This window comes from Myotis davidii, unplaced genomic scaffold (assembly GCF_000327345.1).
Source record: "Myotis davidii unplaced genomic scaffold, ASM32734v1 scaffold449, whole genome shotgun sequence".
Taxonomy (NCBI): Eukaryota; Metazoa; Chordata; class Mammalia; order Chiroptera; family Vespertilionidae; genus Myotis; species Myotis davidii.
Genome location: NW_006383007.1, coordinates 574,140 through 599,354, shown reverse-complemented (window position 1 = coordinate 599,354; position 25,215 = coordinate 574,140). Strand labels below are relative to the sequence as shown.

Genomic DNA, 25,215 nt, shown 5'->3' with positions numbered 1-25,215 from the left:
TCATTTCAGAGGACTGGAAAAATGTTTGGCCCCATACACTTTGGACTCCATCCTTCTAGTCAATAAATTTTCAGTCTCCATTTCAGACAGTTTTTTCTTCCTACAAGTCATTTATCACAGGGAAATAAATGAAACACAGAAGTAAGTACCCAAAAAGTGTTCCAAGCAAGCAATAAAACATTTCACTTCAAAATGCACTAATAGCTAACCTACTACCCACTTACTTCACCACTGCCCCCTCTAAATTACCAAAAAAGGACATCAACTTGGTCCTAATTCATCAAATACGTCCAAGTTTTTGCTGAGTATTCTGTTCAAACAAGTAAAAGTTTATTATAGAGTAAAAGAGGCCCAAGAAATTTTCTCCATTTTAGATAAAAGCAATCACACTCCAATCATAGAAAGGAAATATGGATGTTAGTCTAGGGCTGACCACAATGGGGTAGGCAAGAGATAGGGGACCTGGCCCCAATGATGCTTTCTCCAGCCTCATTGATTAAGCCAATCAAGCAGATGGTAGCTCTCACTTAAGACTTATTGAATGAACCACTCTGCCTCCAAGTGTCTATTCATTTTTGTAGAGAACATCTGCTCTGTCTCTTTAGCCAGTGTGCTTTTATTGTTAGAACCGCCCTCCTCTACTTGATGGTCTGATAAATCATAAGGTTTCTTCCTCCCCCGTGAGGGGTATGATTACACCTGGGGGTATGATGCTTGGTTCAAGCCTAGAACATTGACTGGAATATCACCAAAAGAGAGTTCTCTGTGAATATGAGCTATTTGAACTATGTAGGCCAACATCGCCACCACAAAGAGGCTGCCTAAGAAGGATGTCAACCCAGAGTAAAGCACAGCCAAGGGAGATGTCATGTGAACACAGGATGCAGCTGCATCTGGAGCTAAGACCTTGGACTTCAGGTTATGGGAGTAATAAATTATAGGCTTTGCTTATTCTAGTTTGAGTTGAGTTTCTATCACTCATACTAAAAGCCCTAAATGATTTAATTTTCATATACCTTCTGGGGCTTAGCTTCTGTTTTTGAAAAAGAACCTTGTGTAGGTTATCCCTGACATTTATGGTTTGATCCACCTCTATCCATCTTGTCTTCTCTCGGTTTCTCCATCGTCTTTTTATTCTCATAGCTTCTCTTCTCTCTCTCCTCTGGTTCCATATCCTCTACTTACAAGCTTTCTCTTTCCTTTTGACATAAAATGGGTTTTTTCCCCTTACCAGACTCCAATCACAAAAAGGCACATTTTTTAAAATAGTTTCAATCACGGGGTTTGAAATAGGTGCTCTGCCTTTTACTTAACATGACCTCAAATTGCATCTATACAGCTAGATGCTCTTCACATCTATTATTTTAAGGCTATATGATGTCCTGTGTCAACATAGTCCATGATGATTTACTGAACCACTCCTCTAGTATAGACATCAAGAGAACTTCTTTTTTAAAAAAATATATTTTATTGATTTTTTTACAGAGAGGAAGGGAGAGAGATAGAGAGTTAGAAACATCGATGAGAGAGAGACATCGACCAGCTGCCTCCTGCACATCTCCTACAGGGGATGTGCCCACAACCCAGGTACATGCCCTTGACCAGAATCGAACCTGGGACCTTTCAGTCCGCAGGCTGACGCTCTATCCACTGAGCCAAACCGGTTTCGGCTAACTTCTTAAGTTTATATTATAAATAATGCTGGAAAGAACACTTCTTTAGGTATAATTTTTCTTTCTTCTAAATTAATTCCTATGGGCAAATTCCCAGAAGTTTCATCAAAACTGAATCTGATCATTTAAATTTTTTTTCTAATAAGTGCAAGGTGATATCCCATGATTGGTTTTGTATTAACAATATATATATATATCTCCCTAGGATATGTTTATTGATTTGGGAGAAAGAGAAGAAGAGAGAAAGAGAGCAAGAGAAACATCAAAGTAAGAGAGAAACATCAATTGGTTGCCTCACATAAGAACCCCGACTGGGAATTGAACCTGCAACCTAGGTATGTACCCTGACCAGAAATGAAACCTGCAACCTTTTAGTGTACAGGACAACACTCCAACCAACTGAGCCACCCAGCTAGTGCTTAATATATTTTGCTACTTGTATTTTCTCTTATGTGAACTCTCTACTTCTATTTTTAGTCAGTTTAATTCTAAAAGTTTCATGGTATTCTTAAATATTTGCATGAATTCTTTATGAATACTAAGTAAATTTTTATAACATGAATTATTTGAAATTGTATATTTTAGTTTTTTTATTTTACAATTATAAAATTTTAGAATCTTATCATATTTGTCAATGCTCTCATCTATTCCATCAACCTTTAAAAATCAATCGTTCAAAAACCAACTGTTGGTTTTACCCTTACATCAGAATTCTCTATTAATACAAGCCAATAGCAGTGAAAATTTGTATGACTTCCCTGAAGGGCAATTTGATAATATGCATTAAACATGTACACAAATATACCTTTAAAACTTATATATAATGTGACTCAAAAAGTATATATTTAAGGAATTTACCTGCATAAAATAATTGAAATTTGCCCTCAGGAAATAACTAAAAAGTATGCAAGAATGTTCATCACAGTGTTGTTTATAATATCAAAATATTGGGATATGAATACTAATCAATAGGATTGGTTAAAGTAACTTTATCCATGATCAATTTATGATATAAATCAATATGTATTAACATAGAAAGATATTCATTATGCAGTATTAAAGAAAAAATACAAGTGGCCAAGCATTATGCATATTGTGATGCCTGTTTTTGTTTAGCATACACACACACACACACACACACACATACACACACACACATTTATACAAAAAGTTCTGCAATAAATTCATCTAATATTTAGCAGTAATTATTTTTGTTTGTGGGATTACTGGAATTAATGGAGATTTCCCTTTTTATATTTTAAATTTGGTTCTTTTAGAACAAACGTGAATTCTTTTTAATATAATAAATAAAATAATATTGTCATTTCCATTTAGGAAATGAAAACAACAAAAAAGAAAGCTATCATTCTCAAAAACTGGGATGAGTTTTGTGGTTTGGTTTTTAAAACACTATTGTTTACCCTTTTTGTTTTCTTCTCAATTCAATAATTTATTTATAGTACATAAAAAACTGAATTCTTAATTTTAAAGATACACTCTCCCTTACTGAGCAAGTATCATTGACCTTAATTTGCATAAAAGCATCTCAAAGGAATACACATCTTGATGCTCACAAAATTTCTTTTATTATGTTTTATATTTATCTCCTGACTGTTACTATTGAAGTTTTTTCTTCTAAGTCAGCAGTGAAACAGTAAGAAATATAAACAGGTTTTTTCAACAGCTTAATTTTCTCTGCTAAAGTAGTAACCAAAGCAGCTGTTTAAATGAGTTTCTGTTTTTTTCATATGCACTTGAGTTATCTTATGCCCATAAAATCTTGCTCTCCTCTCCTAAATCCTCAAGCTATTAAGAATCTTTTCAGCAGTTCATGTTTTTCAAGAGGTCCTAGTGTTCCTTAAAGTATCCTACCACACTTGATCTTTCTTTTAAAAAACACAATTTTTTGCTTATAATCTCCCATCCATACAAAAATAAATTTAACTTAAAAATACATTTAAAAGTGTTCAGTTTTTTAATGTTTATCAATTTGCAATGATAAGTGATTTTTAAATATATTTTATTGATTTTTTACAGAGAGGAAGGGAGAAGGATAGAGAGTCAGAAACATCAATGAGAGAGAAACATTGATCAGCTGCCTCTTGCACACCCCCCACTGGGGATGTGCCCGCAACCAAGGTACATGCCCTTGACCGGAATCGACCCTGGGACCCTTCAGTCCGCAGGCCGACACTCTATCCACTGAGCCAAACCGGTTAGGGCTAATGAGTGATTTTGATGAAAGTGAAATAAAATAAAATAAACTTATTAGGGCTCATTTGGTTGGGCGTTATCCCATGTACCAAAAGGTTGCAGGTTCGATTCCCAGTCAGGGCACATGCCTGGGTTGCAGGCTGGATCCCCTGGCAGGGATGGGCATGCAGGAGGCAGCCAATCAATGTTTCACTCTCACATGGATGTTTCTCTCCCTCTCTTTTCCTCTCTCTCTAAAAATCATAAAAAATCTTTTTTAAAATCAACGTATTAGACTGCCGTTGTAATAACCTGGTTATTATTTAACAGGAAACGAGGAAAGAGAAGATCAGATAATATAAGCATGCCATTTATACAGCTTGGTCAAAAAGCTGCATTTAACACTCTCCAAGTTTGCTACTTGTTGATGGGGAAGAGACTGGACGAAGGCAGGTTAGCCACAGTCTGAGTGAGCTGGGAAAGCACTTTCCCATCAATCACACCTGGGTGTGAGTCAGTGGCCAGAACAGATGTGGCCACTGCAAGTGCACAAAACCTAAGTATTTAAACTTCTAAACAAAGAACCGGGAGCTCTTGGTTCTCTCTCTCTCTCTCTCTCTCTCTCTCTCTCACACACACACACACACACACACACACACACACACACACACACACACCCCTTCTCCTGTGGCAGGGTGCACTCCTTTGCGCCCATGTGGCTCACGGCCATGTGGGACTCCAAAATGGACTAATGGGCTTTACTATGAATTAGCCTGAATGCTGAACTACACCCAGCTGCAACATGAACAGAAGCTCTGAAGCTCTGTCCACTGGCCTTGCTTTGGGCTGTACTGGAACCCCAGCTGTACCTCTTTCAGGACTGGGACTTTAGAACCTGAGGAATGTAACTTCACACAAATAAAGCCTTTTTTCACATCTCATTCTTCCGTGTAAACCTTAGAAAATTCATTTTCTAAAGATATCGCAAGAACCTTAGCCCCACTCCCATGAGCGAGAGACGAATTTGATTCTCCGGTAACAATTATACATTTTTAATAGTCATGGGAATGTGAAGAATAGCACAGGGAATATAGCCAATAATATTGTAATAACTACATATGGTATCACCTGGGTACTAGATTTAGCCAGGTAATCACAAGTTATACAAATGTCTAATTACTATATTGTACCTGGAACTAATATAATATTGTATGTCAACTGTAATTGAAACTAAATTTTTAAAAATCATTTTTAAAAGTTAGAAAACATTTTCAATGTAGGAATTGATAACGCTGATAAAATTCTAGGAAAAAAAAAATACCAAGTTGTATTGTCCAGCATGGGAGAAAAACCATACTCTTCAAAATCTAGGTTAGTATATGTCAAATAATTAAGTTTTCATGAAAAAAAAATATTTTTTTATTTTTTTTAACACTGTCTAAGTCTATATAACGGCTTGTCTCATAGAGGAGAGCACCAGAATAGATTAGACTTTGTTGCTGTAGCAATGAAAAAAAATATTTTTAACACAATAAAATGTATTTTATCTTAATACTATCCGGAACATAATTTAACCTTTGCAAATTGTGAAGGAGAAATAAGAAATGCCAACGAGATTAAATAGGAAAGAAAAGAATTATACCACCACCTCAAGGGGCGTCATTATGAACATCAGTATTAAAGGAGTGGATTCGTGCCTATGAATAGGGAGCTTCAGTTGACATAATGCCAGATGAACCACTGTAGGAACATGTCTGCAAACTGATTTTTTTTTCCAGGAGTGACGATCAGTTACATGGAGCCACCCACGCTTTCTCCAAAGCTTAACAGAGCAACTACATCTGGGCCCTGGTGAAATGAGAAGAGGGAGGGAGGAGGGTGCCATGATATCTCACTTCCAACAACTCTCTAGTAACTGAGTTAGAATTCAAGAGCATATGATCTCCATTTCAAAGGATCCCCACTGCCTACAGAATGTAATTCAAATGCCTTGTTGCAGGGCCTATGTGATCTGGACTTTAAAAATCTCTTTTTAGTGTTGCATCGCATCACTTCTCACACTTCAATCATACTGGACTATCTTTGCCACGTACGTTTTTAGTCATACAGATCCTCTTCCTTAAGAGTCTTTCCCTCACATCTTCCAATTCTAAACTAATTTCAAGGCCAATCTCAAAAGTGGTCTCCTTTGTGAATAACAGTAGTCTCAAATGCTAGCACGTACTCACTACCTTCTATATCCCAGGTACTTTAATGTATTAATTCATTTATCTTTGTAACCACTCGGTAATATAGGCATGACTATTATCTCCATTTTAAAGATGATGTAAGTAGCCTTACCCAAGGTCAAACAATAGTGGAGAACTCAGGTTCAAGTTCTGGAAGTCTAAATCTGGAGCTTGCATCCTTAACCTGCTATTATGCTCCTATACTGACATTTATCCCAAAGTGCTTTGAATTGAGTTCATTACCTGATTGTAGGGCATTGGTCAGAATTTTTTTTGGCTAGAGTAACATAAAATCCTATTTATATTGATTTAAACAGTGAGGGTATTGTTTAGGTCATACATCAATTCCCCAGAAAGGTCTGTTCCTGTGCTGGTCGTTAAGTAAGCAGAACAACAACCAAACTGCTTGAGGAACCGAACTCTTTTCATCTTTCTCCTCCATCAACCTCTGTGCGTTAGTTAGTTATTCAAATAGTTGCAAAATGGTTGCAATAGCTCCAGGGATCACATATCCACATGACAATGCTCAAAGAATAAGTTTTATTATTGCCCATTAACAAAGAACTCTTCTTTCTCTTGCAGTTCCTTCTTGTGAAGAGATATCAACGCATCAACCAGACCTTCCTTACCCCTGGGAAGGTGGCTTGATTTGATGTACCTGGTAAATTTAAAAGAGCAATTGGGAATGCTTAACTCAGTTTTGTCTTCCTTCCTCTTATAGGAAGCAAACATATCAACCAAGAGTATAAGTTTTCCTCTATTTCTCCAAACCATAATTCTTCCCTGAGCAGCCCTGCTGTATGAAAAAGTTTCCTTAGTAAAGCTCTGCCTGGGAGTGTGTGAGTGTGCCCAAGTCTGGGGTCCAAAATCAGTAAGCCCATTCGGCTAAGAAAATTAAAGCTATATCCTCCACGTTAGCTTCACTGATTAAAAAATAAAAAGTGATATTTTACTTCTGTATTTACTCTTTGTTTACTTCTCAACTTGTTCAGAACTGGGGGGAGAGAGGTGTTCTTTATGGGGGTCTTTTCAAACACCTCAATACTTGGAGAACATCCATGTATATCTCATGGCCATATAGGTCATATACGCACTCCTGAACCAATCTTGGCCAGGGAATAGAAACTTCCTAATTAGCATATAGTTAGAATGTACACACGTCATGCAGAAAAGGGGTGGAGACTGGAAAAAGATTAAGACTTTGCCAGGAAAGAAAAGTAGAAGAGGAGCTATTAGGTAGGCAGCTTAGGATCTGCTACTATATGACCTGGGGATATAATTGCTATCATCTAGTACCTGGATGTTGATCAATAAATATATCTGGAATGTGGTAGGATCTCTACTACTACCATATACCTATGGCAAATATGAGAGAGAGAGAAAGAAAGAGAGAGGTTTCTTCTTAACCACTAATCCAGGTTAGGTTTTCTCCTGTTCCTGTTCTCTGATCTCTTAGACCAAGTTCCTCCTGGATTATAGGGAAATTCAGCACAGGAAAAGCACCAAAGAATAAGTATCTGTTTCTGTTAATAATTCTCTCCTGCTCACTATTACAAAACCATTTCAAGAATGTAAGGTAGGAGAACTGTGAAATCTGCTCTCCAAAGTAGATGCCTTCCTCTCCCCAGCGCCTCCTCCACCCATTCAGTTTCTCTTTAGAAGAAAGAAATGACATAAATTTAATAAATAACCAATCTTGGGAGCTATCAGAAAAGAACTCACAGGTCATGACCCAAACTCAATGACCTCCTGGCTACTAACAATAAACTGTTTCTTACTAGGATAGCTTTTCTCTCCTTTCCTCCTTCCTTTCATTTAGATTATGAACTCTGGAAGCCTAAGAAATCATTGCTGAAAGGGACTTAGCTGGGATACCAGAGGCTATTCACTTATTTTACATAAAACTGCTCAGATTTTAAAATATGTATTTTGTGCCAATTTTATATTTAAGTGTCCCTTCACGTCACAGAAGCAAAATGCCATCCATATGAAATTTTCAAAGCCAACTTTTTAAAAGATATTTGTCATTCAAATTCCCATAAAAACATAAGCTTAACTCATAATTGTCATTTGATATTTATATATTATCTTTTCCCTCAGAACACATGGCTTTAAAAAGTAAGTAAACTGTGACAAGATTATACCATAAATTGTCATAAATGAGTGACAGTTTTTTCTAGGAGATCTATACACATGCATATATAAATGTACTATGTATAAAATAAACACATGTAGTTATAAACAGACAAATGGTAAACAAAAATGAGGTACTAGGTTGTAAGGCAATTTGGAGCAAAAATGACACAATTTTTTTTAAAGTATGAGGAATGTATGTTCTGAGTGAAAAATTGAGATACATGATCATGCCTACCATAATTTGAACAAATTAATATGGCTACCAAGCTCAGTTGCATCTTCTAAATTCAAAACAAAGCATAAGATATGTGTTTGTTAACTTAAACATCTGTTCCTACCACAAGAATATGAATAAGAATGAAAGTGCATATGGATTATTCATCAATAAAAGCACAAAATCTCTTACGTTATTCCTCTCACACAAGCATTCTAAGATATAAATTCCCAAAAGAAAGCTAGCACATCTGATTATGATGAACAATTTTAGAAACGCAGCAAGGGAAAAAGAATAATCTGAATCACCTAGAAACCAATTCTCACCACCTGGCCTCCAGGGGTACAAAATTGCTGCCTTTGAAGAGATGCAGGGGAGAAACTAGTCATTGTACAGTCTGGAGATTCCCTCATCCTCTATACGGGCTTCCTTGGGCAGAAACACACAGCTCTGACCTTCAGTACACACAAGTAAGAACCCAAATCAGAAGGCATCTTGGAAGTCACCTGCCATTTCTCGTACTTGACTGTCCCATCTCCACTTTCATCCCTCTGGTTAAAGGAAGCTTATAACTTCCCAAGATTTATTCCAGCACCTAGCACAATGATGATGTGCCACTGGTTTTCCATAAATATATATAAATATATCTATATCTATATCTATCTATATCTATATCTATATAGATAGATAGATATCCCCAGAATAAGTACATTTAAATTAAGAGTAGGCTTCCCCACTTAAAAGCATATTATTCAGTATTTAAAAATAAATGAAGGATCAGAGGTATTAAAAAGTGATGAATTCTTGTTAAGCTATAACAAAAAAGAGCAATATCCTACAATACCCAATAGTGCTCTTAAAGGAAATTAAGAAATGGCTGGTTTTATTGCTTCCCCTCTGAGTATATCCACAGGATATCAAGTAATCCCCTACTGCTGAGAAGTTTAGGGTGTTTAATAGTAGCCACTGACCGAGATTCGCTACATGTTTAGCAGATCTTTGAGCACTTAATAGAGAAAGCTTCCAAATTTTTGTCATTTCTCTTCATCATAAAACCTCTTGAGCATGTTGGTAAATGCCAGCACAAATGCAAGTCAGGCACTTTCACTTCTGTGGGCTCTTTTGTGTTACTTTCAATAAAAGAAAGTAATGCTATAGCACAACAATTTTTTAAACGAACACTAGTACTGAAGAACTCTGTCTTCCTTAATCTTCCTTAAACAAGCCTTACAGATTAGACCAGAGGTTCTCAACTTTTTTATGCAACCACATAAGCAGTGGATAACACTCCCACAAAATATCTGACTTTGACAAAACACCAAAAGTATTTGGTAAAAATTATAATTGTGCAAATCAAAAATTATAATGGATGCAAATGAGATATCGCCTCATATCTGTTTTTTATTATTAAAGACAAAAGGTAACAAACAGGTGATGGTGAGGATAGAAATTAGTAAAGCTATATTGGAACAGTATGGACATTCCTTAAAAAAATTAAAAATAGAACTACCATATGATCCAGCAATCCCACTTCTAGGTATATATTCAAAGGAAATGAAATCAAGATCTTGAAGAGATAACTGCACTTCCATGGTAATTTCAGCATTATTCACAATGGTCAACATACAGAAACAACCTAAATACCCATTAACAGATGAATGGATAAAGAAACATAGTGTATATAAAATATATATAATGGAATATTACTCGGCCTTATAAAAGAACAAAATCCTGACATTTACAATGACATGCACTGTGCTATATGAAATAAGCCAGATGCAGAAAAACAAATACTGCATGATCTCACTTATATATGGAATCTAAAATAGTTATAGAGCAGAGAATAGAATGCTAGTTTTTAGGGCCTAGGGCAGTGATGGCGAACCTTTTGAGCTCGGCATGTCAGCATTTTGAAAAACACTAACTTAATTCTGGTGCTATGTCACATATAGAAATTTTTTGATATTTGCACCCATAGTAAAACAACGATGTATATTTTTGATATTTATTTTATATATTTAAATGCCATTTAACAAAGAAAAATCAACCAAAAAAATGAGTTCATGTGTCACCTCTGACACGCGTGTCATAGGTTCGCCATCACTGGCCTAGGGGGAAGATAAAAGAGGGAGATGTTAGTCAAAGAGTACAAAGTTTCATTCATGCAAGATGAACAAGTTCTGGAGATCTAATGTACAATATCACTATAGTTAATAACACAATATCACTATAATAATGTATTGTATGCTTGTACTTTGCTGAGAGGGTAGATCTTAAGTGTTCCTCCCACAATAAAGGAAGGAAAGAAGGAAGGAAGGAAGGAAGAAAGGAAGGAAGGAAGAAAGGAAGGAAGGAAGAAAGGAAGGAAGGAAGTAAAAGCCAAGTGACCGGAATGACTGGAACAACCGAAACAACTGGTCACTATGACATGCACTGCAGCCGGCCAACTGGCCCAATCAGAGGTGGGGCTGGCCAGCCAACCTTCTGCAGCCCCTCCCCCAGGCCGGCCCCACCCCTGATTGGCCCCCCATCTGGGGCAGGGCCAGCCAGCCAACCTTCCGTAGCCCCTAACCCCGCCCATCTTGGATGGGGCCAATCAACCTTCCGCACCCTCTTGCTGGTCCCTCCCCCTAGCTGGCTGGACCCTGCCCATGCACAAATTCATGCACTGGGCCTCTAGTACCTCAATAAAGCTGCAAAAAATTTAATGAAATATGTAAGATTGTTTGCTGGTGAGAGCTCAGGTATAACTCCACCCCTTTTCTTTTTAATATATTTTTATTGATTTCAGAGAGGAAGGGAGAGAGAAAGAGAAACATCAATGACGTGAGAGAATCACTGATCGGCTGCCTCACACATGCCCTCTACTAGGGATTGAGGCCACAACCAAGGCATGTGCCTTACTGGAATTGAACCATAACCTCCTGATTCATAGGTCAATGCTCAACCACTGTGCCACACCAGCTGGGCTTCTTTTCTTTTCTTTTATTGATTTGAGAGAGAGAGGAAGGAAGGGAAAGAGAGAAACACTGGTTGTTGTTCTACTTATTTTGCATTCATTGTTTGATTCTTATATGTGCCCTGACCAGGGATCAAATCCAAAATCTTGGCACCCACTTCCTTGTATTTAAGGAAACACAAGAATGGAGCAATGAAGAGAGTGGTGATGTAACAGAGATGACTATTCAAATTATTTAAACTAATAATCAAATAGTAAACTCAGATTCTCTAACAAATTTCTTGCCACCTTCTTCACAACTGCTAACAACACTACAGTGAGCCTTCCCCAGGGGTGAGAACCACCCATGAGACTATAATTCAAGGGTAAGTATTCGAGTGTGTGAAGATTTTTAAAGCTCTAAAGCTGCATATCCGATAGCAGTGGTCGGCAAACCGCGGCTTGCGAGCCACATGCGGCTCTTTGGCCCCTTCAGTGTGACTGTTCCATAAAATACCGGCTCTTCCACAAAATACCGACTTCTGCATATGGGCCACGAAGTTTCAATCCCACTGTACTTGCACACCCGCACGTGGTATTCAAATGTAAATTAATTACTTTTAGGCAAAATTTAACATGAGTTTCTCAGTGTCACTAGCCACATTTCAAGTACTCACTAAGCACATACGGGTTGTGGCTCCCATCCTGGGAAGCCTCTGTGGAACATTTCCATCAGCAGAGAAAAGTTCCGTGGGGTAGCACTGCACCGAGGAAGCTTGGAGAGGACCTAATCTAACTTTCTCATCTTACAAATTTACAAACTGAGACCTCATTTCATTCAAGCAATTTACTCAGTGCAACACAGCTGGCAATTACAGAGCCAGGATCCAAACCAAGACAGGACCTGGGCTCTATCACTCAGTCGTTGCCACACTGACACTGAGTTGCCAACTAGATGATATGAGCGCTGGTTCCTTGCCAAGCCCAGTCTTGAAGTTCTTTCACGCCCATACTTTCAGTTAATCTTCACATCAGCAGTGTGAGGAACATAGCTCTCTGCATTAAATATCACATCGGAGGACTCACAGCAAGAACGCAGCATTACCAAGATTCCAACTCCGAAGTCTGCATCTTCCCCCTGTTATACCATATATAGTAGACACTCCATGTGTTTAATTATCCTTCACAATTTTTTTCTTTCAAGTGTGCTATAATTTAGTGCCTCATGATTCACTTTGCCAGAATTTGTGAGTAAAAGTATTCCAAGTAGGAAAATCCAAACACTTGACACTTTTGGTCTAGGGAAGAAGTGTAGTTTTGTCCAAACTTTCTAATCATAACTACTTTATAGCAACAGTAACAGCAGCTAACCCTTACTGAGCACCGCAGATCACTTAGCATTGGGCTAAGGGCTCCTATTTATCTCCTTTAATCTTCACAACAACCCTGTGAAGTAAATAGTTCACCTCCATTTTACAGATGTAAAGACTGAGGCGAAAAGTCCATCCACCCCCCAGGAAGAACCGAACAAAGACCTGTTTGCTTGGGGTGATGCCAAAATAAAGTGAAATTCTTTTACTTGGAGAATTGGAAAAGACCAGAAGATAGGTGAAAACTCTGATATACAACATGTATTTTCCTCTTCACATTCAATGCCCCAGTAACAACTGAACATATTAGGTAGGTAGTTTTCCTCTGATGGATTTCTGATATAACACAGTCACACTCTCTCTTCCATGAGGGCTGACTTTAAGGAAAGTCCTGAGAGCCCAGAGGTGCAGGGAAATTGTAGGGTAGGAAAAACACCCCCAAGTAGAGTAGCCAGTGTTCCTCAAGGTATAGGACCTTCCTGGGTATTTTGAATGCCTTCAGGTAATTTCTGACCTAGGGCATGGAAAGAAAGGTAGGGAAGGTAGTGTTAAAGAAGGGAGAAGAGAGACAGCTGAAGTCAGTACATACGTGAGATAGTTTTAGGTGGCTTAGAACCAAATAATCCAGAATGCCACTGCTAGTCCACTGAGCTGTCAAAAGTTGGGAAACACAATATATTGTTGGGAATGTGTGAGTGTGTGTGTGTGTGTGTGTGTGTGTGTGTGTGTGTGTGTGATCATACATATTTTTAAGATGAAGTGACCCCCTATGTTTCTGCATGGTATGTGAATTTCATGCACACTAGCGCAGTTGAGCCTCAGCGAAGTGAAAAGGGGGTTAGCCAGGGACAGCTGGCCTTTGCAGGTCAGGACAGAGACTGGCAGAGACAACTGCCTGACAGGTGCAGCAGGGAGGGGGTGGGCACACAGGACTGAAGGCGAAATAAGCTAGTTGTGTTCAGAGACAACAGCAGGCTGGCTTGGCAGTGAGAAACAGTTGCTCAGTGAATGGCGTGAGAGCCAGAACTGAGTTTGAACCCTCTCTCCCTCCAGCACTGACTAGCTGTGTCATTTTGGGTGTTTCAGCCTTCCTGAGCCTCCGTTTCCTTATCTGTAAAGTGAAGACAAAATCTATCTCCTGAGACTGTGGAGAGTATGAAGTGCATAGTACATGCTTAATCACTATCCCTGACTCTGCTCCTTATTCTTGGTTGGCAAAGAGGAATGCGTCAGGGTGGAAAAGCACATGCGAGGTGCTGCATCTGGGGGTCCTCCTCATTATCTTCTTACCCTACAAAAACACTCTAGGAGAGGCCCTATGTATCCTCATTTCCAAGAGGAGGTGAAAGAGATTTGGGAAGGTCATGTAGCTTGCTCAAGGTCACGGAGCTGGTCTTTAGCAGAGGAGGAAGAATTGAAACAAGGGCCATGAATGTTCCACTATACATAGCAGCTTTCTAGGCAACTGAAAAGGTATCAGTGGAAGGAAGCCACACAAGACAGGTTGAGAGCTGGCAACCAGCAGCCAGTGCCTAGAACAGTGTACTGATTTGCCTGATGTATTTTATGGAATTCTTCCAGGTAAAGGTGATGCTTTGCCATTTTCACAGACCTACTTTCCATTCTGGTTACTCACCTGAGAAACAAATGAAGCTAAAACAATTCACATTCTTGCCACCCTTTCAACACCTATAAGATAGAAAGTTTGGACTACATGCTCTCTGTAGTCATTCCCAGCTCTAAAATGCACGTGGGAGAAATTACAAGGCTTGGAACAAGGACACCACATCACCACCCTCAGAGGCAGCTCCCAACTGCGAAGCCTCTCACAGTAGAAATCCTCTCACTCACCAAGATGTTTAACCAGAGAATCCTAAAATAGAATATAAATGCTCTTAAGTTATTTATTTTAATTCAAAAATGTAAATGAGCCTTCACTCCATTTCGTTGACATATGCCTTTCTTCAAGACCAGGTCACGTGGAGAAAGAGCAGCAATGAATTATGAAGACAATTAACTATCTCCAAAATGCATCATCTCCGTTTCCAGTGTGAAGTTCCTTAAAATGGAAAAAAAAACTTAAAATGGTTGCAAATAAATCCAAATGCAGAATCTCTCTGGGTTTTTGTGTTTTTCCCCAATCTTTTGCTGTTGTTTCTCTCACACTTAATTTGACAGCAAACTTTTAGTGACTCACCTCTATGGAGTCTTTTTAAAGTATTCAACATAGTTTCCCTAGAAACAAGAATGCTATTCCTTTTCACATTCACATTTCAGCAGTTTAACTAAACTGTAAGTCAGATTTTGTCATTCTAGACAAGCTCCCCTGATGACTCACCCACTTACTGAAATGACAGGTGCTCTGCCCACCTCTCTAACTTCATCTCCTGCCATCCTCCCTCTTGGCCATGTGCTCCAGTCACTCTGACCTCCACACACTTCTCAAATGGACAAGCATACTGCATATTTGCTGTTCTCCCATTCCCTGGAATTCTCTTCCCTTGGGTAGCTAAGGAGCTAGCTCTTATTATCAGGTCTTTGTTCAAATGTCACCTTCTTAGCAAGGGCTTTCCTATCACCCTATTTCAAGTAGCCATCTTTGCCCCCATTCAGCCTTTTCTACCCTATATTGTTTTTCTCCATAGCACTTATCTGGCATAGTATATATTTTACTCATTAGAATTTGAGCTTCATGAGGACAAAGATTTTGTTTGTTTGTTCACTGATGCATTCTTTTTTTATATATATAATTTTTATTTATTTATTTATTTTTAATATATTTTTCATTGATTTTTTACAGAGAGGAAGGGAGAGAGACAGAGAATCAGAAACATCAATGAGAGAGAAACATCGATCAGCTGCCTCCTGCACATCCCCCACTGGGGACGTGCCCGCAACCAAGGTACATGCCCTTGACCGGAATCAAACCTGGGACCCCTCAGTCCACAGGCCAACGCCCCATCCACTGAGCCAAACCGGTTTTGGCCTGATGCATTCTTAATGCCTAGAATAGCAGGTAGAGTTGTTACTCAATAAAAGTGTTTAATAATAATCTTCAATACACTAACAAAAATGAGAATAATTTACAGGGAGTCAACAGTAGAGTAGATAAAGCCAAGAATCAAATCAGTGAGTTAGAATATAAGGAAGCAAAAAATACCCAATCAGAACAGGAAAAAAAAATGAGGGTAGTGTAAAGAGCCTCTAGGACAGTGATGGCAAACCTATGACACATGTGTCAGAGGTGACACGTGAACTCATTTTTTTGGTTGATTTTTCTTTGTCAAATGGCATTTAAATATGTAAAATAAATATCAAAAATATAAATCTTTGTTTTACTATGGTTGCAAATATAAAAAAATTTCTATATGTGACATGGCACCAAAGTTAGAGTTTTCAAAATGCTGACACGCCGAGCTCAAAAGGTTCGCCATCACTTACCTAGGACAACTTCAAGAGTGCCAACATTTGCATCATGGGGGTGCCAGAAGAAGAGAAAGAGCAAGAAATTGAAAGCCCATTTGAAAAAAAAAATAATGACAAAAACTTTCTTAATTTGGTGACAAGTCCAGGAGGCACAGAGAGTCCCAAATAAGGTAAGTGCAAAGAGATCCACACCAAGGCACATCATAATTAAAATGCCAAAGGTTAAAGACAAAGAGAGAATCTTAAAAGCAGCAAGAGAAAAGCAGTTAGTTAGCAATAAGGGAGTTCCCATAAGACTGCCAGCTGATTTCTCAACAGAAACTTTGCAAACCAGAGGGAGTGGCAAAAAATATGTGATGAAAAGCAAGGACCTACAACCAAGATTACTTTACCCAACAAAGCTATCATTTAGAATCAAAGGACAGAAAAAGAGCTTCCCAGGTAAGAAAAAGCTAAAGGCATTCACCACCATCAAACCAGTGTTATATGAAATGCTAAAGGGTATTCTTTAAGAAGAAGAAAAAGATAAAAAATGTCAACAATAAAATGGCCGTAAATACAAATCTAGCAACAACTGAATCTAAAAAACAAAATAAACCAACAAGCAGAACAGAAGCAGACTCACAGGTATAGAGAACATTTTGAAAGTTGTCAGATGGAAGTGGGATTGAGAGAATGGATGAAAAATGTGAAGGGATCAAGAAGTACAAATGGGTTGTTACAGAACAGTCATGGGGATGCGAAGTACAGCATAGGGAATACAGTCAATAATATTCTAATAACTACATATGGTGACAGATGGGTGCAAGATTTATCAGGATGATCACTTAGTAAGTTATGTAATGTCTAATTACTGGAGTTTACACCTGAAATTAATCTAATATGGTATATCAACTATAATTAAAAAATTAAAAATGATTAAAAAATAACTTTTGTGATTGCAGTAAGTGTATTGCCTTTCTGACTGAATTGCATAACTACAATAATAAGTACATCAGGCTTGAGGAGGTTTAGGAACATACATAGCAGAGTCTTGGTAAACCAAGAAGCCAACTGGAAGGGTCAAGATTGTGCTGATGCACTAGAGCACAGACTACTAGACCTGGGCAGCCATGAACCTTGGGATCAGCCAGAGCATAAAACAGAGGGGAGCAAGATCATCTGTTAAATACAAATGGACTAGACAGCCTCTACTTTAACTTGATCAAATTGACCTCTCCAAGTACTTGACGCTTTCATATTCAAATGCACAGTAACGCACAACAACGTCAAATATACAAGACAGTCTGGCCACTTTTCTTCAGATAAAAGCAGAATGACAGAAAAAAGATGGGTTGTTTTTAATAGTCAATTACCTTTAGCAAATTTCTTAATCTTTCATCCTTGGTTCATTATTAAAAAGGGGGAAGGTGTAATCTAATGCATGGCTTGCTTATTTCATTGGTCTATTGTAAGTATCAGGTGGATCAATAGCTATGAAAATATATTGAAAAATTATGACACACTCTATAAAATAAGCAATTTTCTTTGTATTAACATGGATAACTGACTTGTCTATAATAGCTACTATAGCTCCCCAAAACTGATGATGTGCTTTAAAGCACATTGATTTTAAAATGAGTCCTAAAATGTATTAAAGAACAAACAGAAGGAAAAGTAGGTTTTTAAGGGTATGAAATGAGAAAGACAGGAAAATGGCTTTCTCCTGATTCTTTAATACAGAAATATAAGGAAGAAAAAAAAACCATAAATCTCCAGTTACTATATTACATAAAGCTCAGATTCAAGAATATTACTGTAAACACCCATAATTATCTAGACTCCTAGATATTTCAGAAATTTCTCATCTATTTCAACACCACAAGGATAATCCAAGATGACTTATTAATATCACACATGTCAACAGCAAGTTGTGATGGAAATGAGCAAACCCGTTCCAACCATTTCAGTTCTGTTTTTATTACAGCATTTATTAAACCAGAATAAAAAAGTGGTGAAGAATGACTTGTCACACCATTTATTAGAGTTGATGGAGCATAGACAGTTTTTTCAATAAGACTTTAACACACTGTTATGCACCATAGTACATTATTAATGAAAAGAAATGCATGAGACTTGCCTCAGCTTTTCCCCCAAGTCATCCTGACTTTAAATTCAAAATCAATTCTACTCTACATGGCAAAGTTTCAGCAATAAAATGTTAATTTGTTGTTTGTTGTTTACCAAATCTTACATTTATAATTCAAAGCAACAGTCAAGGATCCTCCACATTGCACTCAATTTAATAATCATACCTTTCTTTGGAGGGGGTTCAAGAGAAGAGGCAAATGCAACAGGAAGATAAACAAATTGTGCCCTAGTGCATATCTGACAAGAGAACGGGATCTAATTTTCTCTCTGATTGAAAAAACACAAACGACAGCCACGGAATGCAAATCGTGCAGCGTGTGTGTACTTCTCCTCCAATACCCAAGTATCTGAATGGAACTAACTCACTCTGAAAAAGGTATTAGGTAATTGAGTATGATGGTGCCAGGATGAGGGATAATCCTCAAACTGAGAAGGAAAATAAACATATTTCAGATTGACAGGGTCACCTCACTCACTCAATAACCTCAGTCAAGCATTTTACATTCAAAAGAAATAAACCAAAAATATTAAGAATGACCTACCGCCAACAAGGAACCCTGATAGACACAAGCACCTGTGGAGAAAAACAAAATAAGAATTAAAAGGGATGCATAGCAAGCCAACTGGCACTGCCCGGGCAGACTTACGGGAATATTGCATCTATATGCATCATAATCAGCAAACTGCACTTCCCAAAATCTTAAAAACTTGAGCATCCTGCCCCTGGGGGAATAACCTCATACACCAAAATAAGATTTCTTGTATATACATGAGAAAAAGCATCATTAATATTTAGTATTTGAGTTTTAAAATAAATGCATTTATAATGACATGCTATAATTGCAGTGTCTATTTTCATTTGTGACAAATCAGCAAAGCCTCCATAATCCAGCCCCAATTGACTTATCCAGGCTTCTCTGCCACTCTTTGCTAACACAAGTTCTCCAGTCCAACTCAGGAGGCCAACTTAGGACCCTGTGATAAAGCTTTCATATTTCAACGCCTTTACTCATCTGTGTTACCTGCAGGAGATGCATTTGGTCTACTCAAGCTCAATGAGCGTGATCCCGTCTCCTTCATGAAGCTTTCCAGTCCATAGGATTATGCCCTTTCTCCTTTGAGCTCATAGCACTTTGTGCCTACATCAACTGTTTGTAAATTCATTCTTGTGTACTTCCTTGTGACAGCCTTGCTAAGGGTGTGGAAGTGTTGTATCTACCCCCACAGATCTGCTTCTGTTAGAAAAGAAGACTGAATTTTATTGGGACAGCCTATATATTCTAAATAACTAGTGTATCATAAAATAAATCTTTGCTAAGTTTTATATTTGAAAGCAATGTGAAATTACAACATTAATTAACAAAAACATACACACATTCCCAACCAATTTTTGATCAGCACAATAGGTGTTGATTTAACCTAGAAACATGTGAGTAGTGTGCTAACAGCTATTCTCTCAGAAACTGAGGCTGCAAAGAGATTGCACTAGCAGAAGATCAGCTTGACACCATGCCACACTTGGTGTCCAAAAAGGAAAGGAAACATTTTAATTTTACTACAGTGTTTGGCCTCCAACAGATCATTCAAAAATATTAACCAGGAAAGGACTGGTCTATCTTACCCACTAATAATGGAATTAAGAACAATCTTTTTTAAAAAAATGAGATGGCTATTTACACTTAGCGTTTGAATCAAAGATCTCTGTGGAAAAGGAAAAAAACAAAACAACAACAACAACAAAAAGAGCTCTGTGGGTAAATTTACTGAAATAACTTTTGTGCCCTTGACATTCAAATAAGAATAACTCGAGATAAAAAAAAAACCTTGAGTCCAAATTACTTATTTTTCTTTAAGAAACCCTGTTCCTAAGACTTAGTATTTCAGTCTATGGTATGTCATTTAAAAGGACATATATTCATGTATAACATATATGTATACACAGAGTGGGGCAAAAGTAGGCTTGCAGTTGTTTGTATGAAAATAATACAATAATCAATAAGTAATAATACAAGAACAAACTCTGGTTCGCATACTCACAACTGTAAATCTACTTTTGCCCCACCCGATATATAAAATAATCATATATAACTCAAATAAATATATATCAAGACAATTCCATTTCTAAATTAAATGGATATATTTAATTACTTCTGATGTTTAAAAATAAACATAAAGATCCTCACTTAGGCACAATTTAAGAAAATTTAACCTTTAGAATAAACAACAAAATTTAACCATTAGAATGAGACTATCAAATAATTTCATTGCCCTCGTCCATAACATTACTTTACAAAAGCCAATATCTTTTCAAAGCTCCAAAAGAAATCAAGTATCTGAAGAAGTATCCAAGTACCCACATTGAAGTCCAATTCTGGAAGTTTTAGGTGGCTGCTATAAACTCACTCTAACTTAAAAAAGTAAAGCAGCATTGAGTGGGTGCCACCACATACACATTTGGTTAAGCCAAACACCTGCTAGAGACTCAAGTCAAAAATGGTGTGTACGTGCTGGTAAATTCCATCACCAGGAAAGGGAAATAACTCAGTGCGGGTCGCTCCATGATGTACAATTCCCAAAGAATAGGCTTTGCCCTCTGAGGGCTTTTCCTAAACCAGAAGAGCTTTACCCGGAAGGCAGCTGCACAAATGAGTCTCCATTAACACAGCTCCCAAAACCTCATTTCTACTCTCCAGAGAAAATAAAGCATTCCAGTGATGCCCAGTCCTATCAAACATTTATCACCACCCATGGCCAGATGCAGTCCTCCAAGCAAGCATATTTCTCCCACACTAGCACACGCTTCACACCCAGCGGCAGATGCAGTTGGGAGGCTTGCCGGCGTTGGCTGCTGGGGGCAGCGTCGGGTTCTGACCTAGCGCACAGGCCTTTCCCATCATCGATCAACTCGTATAATATGGAAAACAAAATTACTCACTCCACTCATCACTTCTTTCTTAAGGAGTACTGGAAAGACTGCAGCTCTATCTGAGGTTTACAGTTATGACTTTATTTGAACTTGAAAGGAAACTCCTCAAGGTGACTTCTGACAGATAGTGTTCTAGAAGGAGAAACAGACCTTCTTCAAGGGAAAACAAGAAAAATCAGACAGCAGGAGCTGGAGTCCTCTGACCAAGGACTTTGCCAGTTTCAGGGCATCAAATACAGCTGAGATGCTAGCTGATTTAACTTCTAACGCCCTGTGAGAAAGTGCATCAAGTTTTGCTGGGTGAAGTGATCAGATGCACCAAGAAGGCAGCTGAGCTCCTGGGGCCTTCCTCCCAGGTGGTTGGCTCCTTTCTTGCAAGTTACATAGGCAAAATGTTACTTCATATCATTTAAATAAGTAAATGCCTGCCCTTTTGCACATTATAATGTACTCCTATATAGAATCTAAAGTGTACAGATAAAATCTGAGGTATAATTTGCACCAGTATTATTCACTATAGAAACTGAACCTGGTAAACTGAGTAAATTAGAGAAGTCAAATCCAAACACACGTCAGACCCATTAGTTCAAAGATCAGATATGACCATAAGATATGAAGAGATTGGGGGAGCATGGTATCACAAAAAATATGACTCCTTAGGATCAAGCAGCCACAAGTTGTCATTGAAATGTTCGAGCTTTATGCTGTGTACAATCCACATATGGCTTGTACACTGTGGAAGAGTGAAAGCAGATCCATTTTCTGTACTGACAGAACTATCCACATCCTGTTTCTTTAGATCAATTAATAAAGTAGTTAAAATGAAAATGGGCCAACTGTTCTTGAAATATTCGAAGATGTGGAACAGGGCTCTAACTTTGCCAGTGCAAGTCCCCTCCCCTCTCCTGGGAGCTTCACGATTACTTGTGCCTGAGCAACACTGAGTTATACTGCCACTCAAGTCCACAACAGGGAATGCAGATGGCTGAACCCTCACTAAGTAAGGTACATGAGGTGCGTAACACCCAGAATCCAATCCCCAGAGAGAAAATGTCATATGATGCAATCAAGACCCTATGACAATTCAACACCTCTCTGTTTCCACTAGCAGGTGGCTGCCAAAGCCACAAGATGCAAAGTTGCAATTATTCAATATTGGGAAACCCACCAAGGACCAATGTTCACATACCCCTACTGCTACTTTATGGATTGATGATTTCTGGATATTTAAATTCCTAAGGGCAGGTTTATTATTTTATGTTTGTATCCCCCTCACAGAAATAACCTCACACATAAGCTCTCAATAAAGATTTGTAGAATAAAAAAACAAATGAAGAGAGGCTATTTTCCCCAGCCAATGTCTTCTCTTCCTTAGTATTGAGTTTTAAGCATTGAATCTTACACAGAAGAAACTCTCCAGCCAAGAGTAGAAGCAAACATGCTGGTATACCCTTGGATAAAACACACTATCAACTGATCCTTCTCACTACATTCTGTTAATGACAGTTAAGGGAAAAGCCTGGAAGATTGTGGGATTGATGGAAGTCACATGGGGCGTGATGGGACACAGGCTAGAATTCAGTTCTCTTAACTGCCAATTAAGGAGTCTTTTCCTATCCCCAAACCAACATGTTCTATCGTGTAAGTTCACAGGACTTCCCCATCAATACCACTTAAGATGCACTTCTCCAGAAAATTCCATGGCAGAGCTTGTCAGATTCAAAAAGCAGCCATGTTTGCTAGAAGTGTCTCTGTAACATCTTAATTTTATATAGTTCTCAAACTATAGAAGTTTGTCAGATGGCAATATAAGACTGTAAATTATCTGTGCCAATAATTCATTTTTCTCTTAATAATTAAAATAAAATTCAGATTGAGAAAGTTACAACTGACCACGGAATAGGACAGCAAATACTGATTTTTCCCCCTATGCTGGATGATTAGCAAAAGTATTTTAGAACTATCACTTGTCCAACTCTGCATTTGGTAAATGACGTAACCACAACCTAAAGAAGTTAAGTGATTCATTCAAAGTCATAGGGCAGCTTATCAGGGAAGCCAGTCCATCTTAGTTCAAAAGAATGTGATTTGGCAATACTTGTTCATGTAACCAATATTTTTAAGCACCTACTGTATAGTAAGAGCTGAGTTGGAGATATAAGAATAACTAGGGCCCTGGCCGGCTTGGCTCAGTGGATAGAGCGTCAGCCTACGGACTGAAGGGTCCCAGGTTCGATTCCAGCCAAGGGCACATGCCTGGTTTGCGGGCTCGATCCCCAGTAGGGGGTGTGCAGGAGACAGTCAATCAATGATTCTTTCTCATCAATAATGTTTCTATCTCTCTCTCCTCCCTTCCTCTCTGAAATCAATAAAGAAATATATTTTTTTTAAAAAAAGAATAACTAGGATCCATCCTAAGCCCTCAGTTAAGTGAGGGAGATGGAAACCAGGCCTTTATCAATACCTAGAGGCCTGGTGCACAAAATTCATACACTGAGGGGGTGGGGGTCCCTGCCTGTGCCCTCTGGCAGTCCGGGACCCCTCAGGGGATATCTGCCTGTTGGCTTTGGAAGAATAGCCCCCTTTCACCCTGCACTCCTCCTCCCTCTTCTAAAGCTTCTTAAACTTTGCCCAATATATCAACCAGTCTTCCAAAGAGTGAACCCTGCAGGCTCTTAATAATAATGGCTTTTGTAATTCAAAAGATTTGGTTTTGTAAAACTGACTCATTCCAACTGCCCCCTGGTGAGCTATCTGGGAAAGATAGCACGATTTTCTGCGCTGCTGGGATATGATTCTGAATAAGAAACTGCCACGACCAAATGAAAACGTAATTTTTCTAAGTCTCAAGTTGCGATTTGAATGGCCTGGATCAATTCGCCCATCTGGTTTTATTATCATAATCAAGCCCTATAAGTGTTATTTTTTAAAGTGTGCACATACACCCGCACATATGTAATACAGACATGTGTCTACAGGTTTGCCCTGTTTGAAGGAGGGCTGCACAGGCCTCAGACGTGCTTTCCGCGGGGAAAGAGCGCATTGGACATACTTCCTCCTGGGAGGGTGCGGGCAGGCAGTACCTTTCTCCACGGGAAAGTCCTCACAGCTCTGCATGGACTTCCAAGGCTATGCCACTTTGTCCCGGGAAACTAGCGAGGAAAAGGCAGGGCTTTGTCCTCCCCGGGGCCAGCAGCCGTCCCGGTCCTGCGCCGGGGATGAATAATGAATGGAGCCGAGAAGGGAAGCCCCGCGCTGAGGAACAAGCCGTCTTGCTCCCAGCCCGCCGCCCCTTCCCCCTCCCTGCGCCCTAGCAGGGCGACTTTGCCGGCTCCTCGGAGCAGGTGGGAGCTGGGGACGCCTCGGGTCCCCGGGCCCGCCAACCCACGACCCCCAAAATTTTGATGTACTTATTGATTCATTTCTTTCCCTGCGCCCAGATTGCTTTTGCTATCATGGCGACAACAATGCCCACAGTCTCCTTTCTCTCCCCCGGCTCCGGGGTGTTCTGGAAGAAAAGTAGGAGGCAGGGGGCTAAGTCAGAGAATTAGGCTAAACTTGTTAACCACTGGTTCTCCCGGCGGGAAGCCTCCTGCTTCTCTGTACTGGGAAGCTTTCTTTTCGTGCCATGGAATTGCCTGCGCCCGGAACGCGCTCTAACCAGGGGGTTACAAAATCTTCACTGGACTTTAAGGGGAGACGTATTGGGACGGGGAGGATCTGGAGAGCAATGGGGGCTTTAGGTGCCGATGGTATGTTTCATAGGAGCAGAAAAAAATCGTATTTTTACACAGGTAAGAGCACTTGCTCGCTCGGCACCTAGCGCTCCATGTAGTTGCTTTCCATTGGGGGCCGCGGGGGAAGTGGGAAAATAGAGAATCCAGTTTCAGAGATTCCACCTCAACCCGGCACCCACCCACCCACCCAAATGCACTTCGGGCAGAGAGCGAGGCGGGAGACCGGCTGGTGATCCGAAAGCAA

At 39.1% G+C, this 25,215-nt stretch overlaps 1 protein-coding gene across 1 annotated transcript in view; it reads right to left on the bottom strand.

Moving 5' to 3' along the window:
- The window catches only part of FRAS1 (Fraser extracellular matrix complex subunit 1), a 479,756-nt gene that overhangs the window by 453,904 nt on the left and 637 nt on the right, over positions 1-25,215 (bottom strand). Inside the window, exon 2 of the mRNA XM_006778222.2 lies at positions 18,851-18,882. Within this exon, the coding sequence (XP_006778285.1) occupies positions 18,851-18,882 (32 nt within the window). The remainder of the gene's footprint in view (positions 1-18,850; positions 18,883-25,215) is intronic.